The sequence below is a fragment of the Centruroides sculpturatus genome, unplaced genomic scaffold, assembly GCF_000671375.1.
Source record: "Centruroides sculpturatus isolate CEXI.00-Female unplaced genomic scaffold, Cexi_2.0 scaffold154, whole genome shotgun sequence".
In the NCBI taxonomy this organism is placed as follows: Eukaryota; Metazoa; Arthropoda; class Arachnida; order Scorpiones; family Buthidae; genus Centruroides; species Centruroides sculpturatus.
In genome coordinates, this window is record NW_019384392.1 from 101,239 (window position 1) to 111,813 (window position 10,575).

The 10,575-nt window shown below is 28.3% G+C and overlaps 1 protein-coding gene across 1 annotated transcript in view; it reads right to left on the reverse strand.

Annotated features, from left to right (window-relative positions):
* Positions 1-10,575, reverse strand: part of LOC111618254 (transportin-1-like) — a 90,252-nt gene that overhangs the window by 37,168 nt on the left and 42,509 nt on the right. Inside the window, 8 exon segments of the mRNA XM_023359741.1 lie at positions 1,616-1,703; positions 1,791-1,949; positions 2,181-2,312; positions 2,566-2,619; positions 3,971-4,045; positions 4,216-4,365; positions 4,431-4,603; positions 6,345-6,497. Of these exon segments, the coding sequence (XP_023215509.1) occupies positions 1,616-1,703; positions 1,791-1,949; positions 2,181-2,312; positions 2,566-2,619; positions 3,971-4,045; positions 4,216-4,365; positions 4,431-4,603; positions 6,345-6,497 (984 nt within the window).

Below are 10,575 nucleotides of genomic sequence, written 5' to 3' on the forward strand. Positions count from 1 at the left end.
ACTAACATTTGCATATGAAACTTTTTAACTTTTTATTTTAGTTTTAACTTTTAAATATGGGGAGCTTTTATTTTTAGTACATGAAAATCAGTGTCTCTATTTAGATACATATTTAACCAGTTTAACAAAATAATAATTTTATTTTTTTCTTAAAATGTAAAAAATTTTCAATTGCCACAACTTAGAGCAGTTTTAAGTATATATATATTTTTAAAAACTTTTAAATGTAATTCAAATGTTAATTTTTAAATAGACCTTTATTTCTTACAAAGTAAAATAATAAAATCTAAAAAATCATCTGTATATATAGTAAAAGCAAAATGTTCTGTCCCCACCAAAACTGAAACCAACACTTTACAAAGCAGCAGCATGTAAGTAAGTCACACTGGATCATCTGTGGGGTCTACAATTCGTTCCTCAAAAGGACTTCCTCTGTGGACTCAGCATGAATTCATGAAAAGGGTTAACAAAGGGGGTTGCAAGGTCTTTGCATAGGGACAGGAGACACGAGAAAACTTCACTTTTGATTCACAAGTCAGACTTGGGTTGAAGAGATGGGTACTCATTTGTTCCCATAGCAACTATTCTTTAAGTTTGATTTTTGAATAACAACTTTTGGTTATATACAAAATACACATAAAGGTTTAGTTTTAGTTTTTATATTATTTTTAATAACATTTATCTGTATACATATTAAAAGCGAAATGTTCAGTCACTGCCACACACAAACAACACAAATTTAAAAATTAATTTAAGTTACAATTTGAAAATTTCAAAACAACTTTTAAATAGTTTTTAAAAACATTCTAATTTTCAATTGATTTGATTTTGATTTATATTCAAATTTTATATTCTTGAATGAAATTGGAAAATCCAGCTTATTTAGAATTAAGAAAACCCAAGGAAGAATCCAGAAGGGGTTATGAAAATGTTTGTTTTTTATTGTTTAGTTGTACTTCGCACCATTATTAGTTGTAGAAAGTCATATTTTAAACTATTTCTGTTAAGGTATTCCAAAAAATATTTTATTTATACCTATTACAGGTATATACTGTACTTTCTATTGTATTAATAAAATACATATTGCCAATCAAACCTATTACTGTTTACTGTTTGGAAACTCTATATCTCAAATATTTTTTCTCATTCCTGTGAGATTTCAAATACAGATTCAATTGGACAAGATTGATAAAATCAAATAAATTTAAATTCAATACATTTATAAACAATTATAATAATTTGGAAGGAAATGACCCAAAATGGTTTTTAATCCAATAACCAATGCTGGCCTAAAAATTACTAGATTAAATAATTCTTTCTAATCACATTTTACAGAAAGTATTTATTTTTCCTTTACATTTTTTAAAATAATAATTATTTTTCTAGTTTCTTAATACATATTTATTGTTAGTTAATTTTATTGCCATAAAAAATTTCAATTAATAAGGAAAGAAGAAATACAGTTATTTATTCTAAGATGCAATTTTTAAAACTTTTGTTATATAAACTTCAAAGAAGAAAAACTAATTTATATATGAATTTTCCAAGGAAATAAGGGTATTAAGCAGACATGCTAATCTATTTTAAATCTAATACAAATAATTATAATACTTACGTATACAAAGATTAACATGTTGAAAACAAGCCTTAGTTAAATCACCTAGTAATGCAAAAGAACTTTGTCGTACTTCTGGCATTGGATCCTAATTTAAAATGCAAAATAATTTGAAATATAGCACAATTTCGTATACTTTAATATTAATGTGAATATTTAATATAAATTTACTTACTTGCATACATTGATATAATAATTGCATTATATTGCTTGATATTACTAAAGATTCCATATGTCCATTTAAACCTTCTGATAAACCACTTAAAAGATCTAAGGCAACAATCATAAAATCTTTATCAGGAGCCTCAAATTGATCTGGATGAGCAGCATTTGCCTAAGTAAAATAAAATTTTTCTTTAAGCTTTTTAAGTCTTTTATTGGCTTCTAATCTTAATATATCAAAATATCAATCAGACAGTACGAATACTTTAACTTACATTACATTTCAATTTATTACATTTTGTCATCATTGTTTATATTTCAAAATTTAATACCGACAAATACAAATATAAAAACCATTTGTAGGAAGTTACTTTGTATAAATATTTTAATAAAAATACTTTACCATATTCTGATTTAATGTTTGTTCTACTAATGACACACATCGTCTAAATACTGGTTCGCAATATGGTAGAAATCCAGATTGTAGTGCAGTTGCAACACTAGAAAGACACTACATGAAAAAGAAAAATCATTTTTAATATTTAATTTCATATTTATTTACTTATTTATCCATCGCCTATTTCGTGAATTTTCCCTTTAGTCTAAGTTATGAATATAAAAACAACAGCACAAACTGAGTGTTTGTAATATCTCATCGAGAGCCTTGAGTTTCGATGTATGGGCTAAAATCGTGCATTACACTCACTGGTTGAGTTTCAGTTGTGTGTGTGTGTATGGTTTCGTCAATGAGTGAAATCTCGAAACAAAGAGTAAACTTACTTTACTAAGTTGATTTNTTTATGAAAATTAAAAATGTGTATAATTCATAAATTTATATAATCCTGAAAGAAACATTTCAAATGTTACAATTATAATAATTATTACTGCTATCTGATAATTTTCTATATATTTTAATTTAACTTATTAACTACTACTTTACATTAAGGAGAAATTGCAAAAATCAGTGCATATAAAAACATGACTATTACTACCAGATGCTATTACTACTAATGCATTATGTCACTGCTGTAATTACCAATAATACTCTACAATTACAACTCACTACATATCCTTGCTTTTATCAGATACACTGAATCAAAAAATGTTTCACATATCTGTTACATGTAATTTCAAAATTCTTACACATATTAGCTCTTCCATAGTTGCCAATGAGACTTTATATGAAATATACTGATGATAATCAGATATCTATTACATATCAAACTGCTAAGTCTCCTACAACTATTTCTATATTAATACTGTGCTGTGTTTACTTTGGAGCAATATGCTAGCCATATAAACATAATGGAAATAATTAGAGCAAGACCTGGGGTTATGGAATTTTCACTTAATCCAGTAAATTTTTTTTATGACAGAATACTAATAGGAAATTAATTTTTCTCCCTTACAAAAATATGAAATATAAGCAAAATTTGCCATTTCTAATGTTTTTCTTGCACAATGAATGTGAATAAGTACAATATCATGTAAATACACAGCACAAAAACAAATATGAAAGAAACAATTTTTGTTTTCTTTCAGTGCACATACACAGTAAGAAAAAACAGCAGGTACATTATTTTAATGATTATTATATTTTTCTTTAATTTGTATTGATCCATTTATGCAACTTTGATTACAGTAAAGTTCTGCTGAATTCAAGACCTGATGGTTAGCATATATGATGGCATAACATAATAAAAATAATCATTCAAGCCAAGTATTGCAATTCCACAATAAGCCTAAAAATTAAGAAAAAAAAAAGTTTTTTAATAATGCAGGCAAAATTATATTAAATGGTCATCAAATTTGTGTGATTTTGTTCACCAAAAAAAGAGGATGGCCCAGGGTAATAATTTATGCCTTCCTATTGTGATGCTTAATGTGTTAAACCCTGCTAAAATTAATCCAACTATTGGCTATATACACATATACATTTTAATAATAAAATTTCTTGTATCCATAAAAAAATATTATTCTAAAAATATTATTAAATGCAATTTTCATATAAACATTTAATATCTGTAGAATATTAAATTATCATGCAGATCAAATAAAATATTTTAGTTTTAATTTTAAGATTATATTTTATAAACTAAAAATGAATTAATATAATGTACAATGTAATTTTAAATTGAATTAAATTTTACTTCAAAAGATAAATAAAATAAAATAAAAAACCCCACAACTTACTGGTTTATTTAAATGATGTCCAACTGAATCAGCTAATGTACCAATAGCATCATACAATATGAGAAGATTTTTATGCTGGAAAAATTAAAGGATTGTGTAAAATATTTAAATTATAAAAACATCTGTTTATTTACTAAATATTCTGATCATAGTACGAATACATTTATTTATCAGGTTATCAAATATTTATTTTTTAATCATTTCATTTTAAGTCACTGTAGATAGATACACATAGTTTAACTCACTTGATATTTATTAAAAGCAAATACTAATGTTTCCAAAATAAAGGCAAGGTAAGGAACTAGTTCTGTACAAGCTTCTTCCTCCAATGTTGCAAATGCACTACAAGCAGCTTCTTGAACTCGTTTGTTTGCATCCAATACTCTCTTTAATAGCTAAACAGATAAAATTTGTATTATGTTACCTGTTTCAAAAGTTATTAATATATTAATTTAATTACCTCTGTCATTAATGGTTTCAAATATAAATCGTGTTGTTGAGTGACAACCCAATGTGAATATCTGCTTAAAGTCCAGCACGTGATAGAGCGAACTAAAGCCTTTTTGTCGGATAAACATGAAATCAAAAAAGGAATGAGTTCTGGAAGATGTGGAATCATTCCATTCATACACCCTATAAAAAAATATCAAGATAATTAGAAATGCACAATTACATAATTCTTTATATAGAGATGTAAGTTAATTTTATTTTAAAACTTAAACAACACTAATAATAATATAAATCTAATTTATAATAAAACAGTAGGATTTAAACCAGTGTTTCACAATGGGGGCGATATCGCCCCATGTGGGCGTTTTTCCATGTTGAGGGGGCGATTAGTAACAATTTATATTTTGGGGGTGAAAAACAATTTTCTGGGCAATATAGTAAAACATTATATTAAGAATAATTAGGACATTTTATTTGTTATATCGTACAATAATTAAACAAATAACATTATACTAGTCACTAGTCTATTCAATGCAATACAAATTTGGCATTAGTCTTGGCATCGTAATTTTGAAGCTTGATTGGCATCAGAGTTTTTTNTTTAGTGCAGTGTTTTTCAGCGGGGGCGATATTGCCCCCATGTGGGTGTTTTTCCATGTTGAGGGGGCGATTAGTAACAATTTATATTTTGGGGGCAAAAACAATTTTCTGGGCGATATAGTAAAACATTATATTAAGAATAATTAGATATTTTATTTATTATATCATACAATAATTAAACAAATAACATTATACTAGTCACTAGTCTATTCAATGCAATACAAATTTGCGTTATCCTTGGCCCTCGGCATTGGAATTTTGAAGTGAAGGGGGCTACGATTTGTTAGAGGTTGAGAAACACTGATTTAAACTAAACACGTTCATGTTTCAAATGTATAAAATTTTTCAGCATATATTCATCTCAAGCTCTCTCAACTTCTGAAAATGGAAATAATGTAAGTATTATTTTTAAAATTAACTCTTTAAATACATTATTGGCCAAAACAAAATCAGCCAAAGGGAAAGTTGTTTGACTGGTTGTTATACTAATTCCCTTTATAGTCTGAGGGGTAAAAAGTTCATCTCCATGTATATAAAAATTTTTAAAGCTTAAATTTTTTAAAAGAGTTAAATATTTTTCTTAACTTTAAATTAACTTTCTTAATTTTGGTTTCATCTAAAGACAGAAAAAAGTATAATGGTTTAGCACTTTTTGGACTATCAATAATGAGGAAGATGTAATTTGTTGATTATTTTTTTTAACGATGCAACATTAAAACAGAGATTTTATATTTAATTTGTTTACTATGCTTTGTGTTTTTAACAACGCACAGAACAAGTCTGATATAAATATCATTAGAATGTTGTGTATAGTTTGAATGTATTGTTATTTTAATTAATTTTTCAAACTCAAAAAATTCAATTTTATTACTGTTGTTTAAAAAATACAGTTCAAAAATGAACTTCTTATTAAAAACTGAGCAGTCTTCAAAGTTTTAATACATCCAAAAGAAATCTGTATTTAGGTTAAATGGAACCATTTTTATAGTAGTGTGTTCATAAATGATACCAGGGAAGAACAGTTCCATTAACTAAAACTTATTTTTTAGAATACATAAGTGACAAGTTATTGTGAATATTTTGGCAAGTTAAAAAAAAAATGAGGATGCATAAAAATGTAACTATACATAAAATGTTAGACCCATTCTTACTCTAATTCTAATTTACAGAATGTTCTAAATTTTTCTATTTTATGAAAATTAAAAATGTGTATAATTCATAAAAAAAGTATTTTAAAATATAAATATCTTTTTATATTTTAAATCATTTAATTATTTCTTTATTAGCATACTAGGTCATTAAATTAGTTAAAATTTTAACTAACCTTCTGCAATAGCACCCAAAGCTAAAATACCAGATTCTTTAATTTCCCAATCTTGATGAAAGAGAGTTTCCTTTAAAATTGGTAGTAAAACAGGTAATAATTCTTCATGGAATACATTTGCCAAAACATCCAAAGCAGCAGCTGAACATTTTCCTATTTAAAATAAAATAAGCTTTAGTAAAAATATAAATTTCAAATATTTTGAAAATAACAAAACATACAAAAATTATATTTATTTAAAATCATAATATTCAATAATGTCACTATATATATATATTTTATTAACCTGCAATCACATGCAATAGCAGAAATTTTTTGTGCCTACTAGTTTTTTACAGATATTTTTCACCAAATTGACTTACTTAGCTGTGCTTCTATGATAATATCCTCGTGCTACATGTTATCCATCTTATTGTGTAAAAATTTTGGTCAAAATGTTTTTCCTGCTTATCAAAGGCCCTCAAAAAATTTGCCTCTTTGTACTGTGCATGTGATCATACATATTTCATTTTTCATACAATTGCATGCATACATGGCAATTTCCACTCTAATGTAAAGTTTGATCCACTCTAATGATCTGACTATCATAATTGTCACAAGATAGTATTCAGTACACAATCTGATCCAGATGATGCAATTCAATTGGTCATTGATAGTAATCTGGAGCACATTGAACATTACATGGCTGAGATGAGAACTGTTATTTGAAGTTACAAACAATGATAACATAGAGGTTTTATGGCAATAAAGAATGATTTATCTCCAATGATTTAATTGTAACTCATATAAACTAAAACAAACAAAAAGTTTGCTGCCAAATCATATTGAGAATTATGTGAAAAATTTGATTCATTATTATGATTTTTGTGAATTCAAAGTTCATTTTCAGATCTATTTATTATTTTATAGTATCTGGAAAAACTTTAACTATAGTTTTCTTACTTTTATCTAAATATTTTAACATGACTAATTCATTACTGGGAACAGTCATCTTAAAAGCACTTCTAGACCATCTTTTCTGACTGACTCAGAACTTGTGGAATCAGTCAGCCACTGATTACTTGCTTGATATCATTCAGTTCAGCAGATCCAGAAACTTTGTGTATCAGGTCATATACTGAATGCACCTAATGTCAAAGACACATGGTGTTGAAAATTTATAAAATTTTTATCAATTTAAATAATTAAATTCATATAGGAGACCCACAATCTCTTCTAGCATAGGCAGATGGAGATTCACTATTATAGTAAAATAAAGAAAGGAAATATATAGTGTGTGCTTATTTTTCACTGATTGAAGACATCTGCTGAAATAATACATGAAGATGGGACATCATAAAAAGCATGATAAACAGTAAAAAAGTTGGCAACGCTATAAAATTCTCTAATAATTACTGATTTTTGAAGCAGGCATCCTGATCATTATAAAAAATAGATATTAACTACAGTTGAAGTCTATTTAAAATGTAACTTTCATTTATTGTGCTGAGAGTCTTGATAATTTGATTTCTATTCAAATTTTGTAAAACTGACTCCTTTCTCAAAATCAATTCTGGTCCTCGATTCAATCCTGTTTATAGCCAGGACAATACCCCATCCAACCATCATGATTATCTTAATTCCATTTTTTTCTCACCACTAAATACTACTGTCAACTATTCATCTATCCTTGACATCTGGTCACATTCTTACTGCAATCTTGCATTTATATATATTCAGACTAGTGTGAGATCCGAAAGGCCCTGGGTCTAAGTTAATAATTTTATTAATATGTTTAAAATATCGACAAAATATTACTTCGTTTTTGTGAAAAAAATATTGTTTTAGATGTGGGAAAAACAAATGTTATTTCCTTTCATCGAAGAGAACATCCGCTGTTTTTCCCGTATCTGGTTAAAAATCTCGCTCAGATGGGAAATGGTTACCCCTCATTCATCCCCCTCTCATCCGTTCTCACGAAAGAGTTACTGGACGATGATTGGACGAAATTTTGAAATAAAAGGAGAAATTAGTCAGAATTCGAGGAGTTCTCCGACCGATTTGAAAGTGTCCAGACTCCACATACGTTTCCCTCCAGAAGGCCAACGCCCTATACGAGTCATTTAGACTAAGTTCCAGGCCTATACGTAGAAGTGATATTTTTATATTTTGTGCACGAATTGATCTCCCATACAAAAGTAATATGAACCCTATCTACAAGGTGTCCTATATCTACAGAAAAGAAGACGACAACTAACAGGTCGTATGTTTAGAATCATTTGTGAGCTCTCTCTCGAATGCGCATTAGCATAGATTAAGTCGTAACCTTTAACTTGTCGTATAATCGTTGTTATTGATTTTCTGTATTCGTTTGTTTGATATTTATTAAATATACTCTTGTTTTAATATATAAGTATGTCTCCTCAATTCATTCCGAATCAGATCGCATACGCGTGTTAATCCGCGTGTAAAATAAATGATTAACTGGTGTCAAGGAATCCTGACGTTAGATATAGTCTTCGCCGCCTATATCCAATCAACATTTTAATAGCTCTCCTATGAAATAGATTAGGATCGGATCTTACGATTCGAAACCTTGGAGATCTATTNATGGAAAATAGTCCGGGAAAAACTATTCTGGTTAGAGGCCTAGCACTGCCGACATTTAAGTTAAGAGGATTAAAATTTAAAAGAATAGCGAGAATAGTCGATCCAGAAATAACCATACCTTGTGATGGTATAATAGGAAAAGATTTTATAGAAGAGGAGAAATTGTTTATAGACCGGGAAAATAAAAGGATAATATTAGAAAATGGTAGTGAAGTTCATTTTTGCTCTCCCCGTCACACAAAAGGGAAGTATTATTGGAAAGAGCAACAGATCAAACCACCGAAAAAGATAGATTTAAATTATTCGGAATTAAGCATACTGAGAAGTGTTCGGGCGATTCCTCAACGCAAACGCCATAAGCAGAATAAACACTTAGGGACAATCAGAAAAACTAAAGCTAAGCGCAAAGCCAATAAAGAGAAAGTAAGCAATATGGCTAAAGATATAAAGTTTGGGCGTAACAAAGATAATGAAAAGAAAATTTGTAGAGATTCCATTGAGGAAACAAAACTAAATGAAAGTATGAAAATTAGCCAGGATACTAAGAAAGGAACAGAATCTTCCCAAGAGTCAAAGTCTCATGAACGAGAGGAGATAATAGATAATGTTGAACCAATACGTAAGGATGAAACGAAAGTGCATAATAGGATAAATAGTAGAGTTCAAATAGTAGAGGATATTTATAAATTAATATGTCTACTGATATTGTTATTAAAAATTATCTCCGGCAAGAATATGAATACCGAAAATAGGAAAGTTGAATTAGAGGTAGAAGAAGCATTTAAAAGCCGTATACCGATAGCCGTTTTTGAAAGACATAAAAATTATCCTGTAATGAATCCAGACAAAATAATGAAAGGAAAACGGAAGAAACCAAAACATATAACGAGAGGAAAAATTTAAATAGGAAGTCGCTTATCAATGCAGATATATTGTTGAATCATCCTTATTACTTCCCTTCTTGATTAAGAAATACTAGTAGCAGATTAAACCAAACGATAAGGAATTTACGAACACTTGAACTTACCTCTCAAGATGATAGTAAATCCTATGTAAATCAGTCGGACAAAATAATTAGATGAAATTTTTATATTGGAATACGAAGTGAACTAAATCATAGTAATACTAAGGAATAAAATAAAAAGAAAGGAAATGAAATCGTACGCAAATAGAAAAACTTGATAGAACTTTTAAGTATTCGAGATTGCGGAACTATACAGGACAGGAAAAGGAAGATGACGCAATCCATCGAGAAACTAGAAAATTATTACGTCCACATTAGTAGATCAAGTTCTTCCCAGAGAAATATCGAAAATGTTGGGTTTATGAAGTTGATTTAGAAATAATGTTAAATAGTACTAAGTGAAGGAATTAATGAATCAATGATAGAGTTTGTATATACATATTTCGTGAGCTAAATCCGAGAAAAGAGAATAATATACATTCTGAAGAAAAGGGAGTTCCCCTTTACATTATAACAATTACAATATTTTCAACAGGTGGAGAACGCTCTCCGGAAATTATAAAGACAAGACGAAGCTCATTTCTCAAGAAAGCTTGCTCACACTCTTCAATAATGAGATTAGACACGAAGATGAGGTCCTCGATTACATTCGTCTTCCAAATTTGCATCTTGATCAAC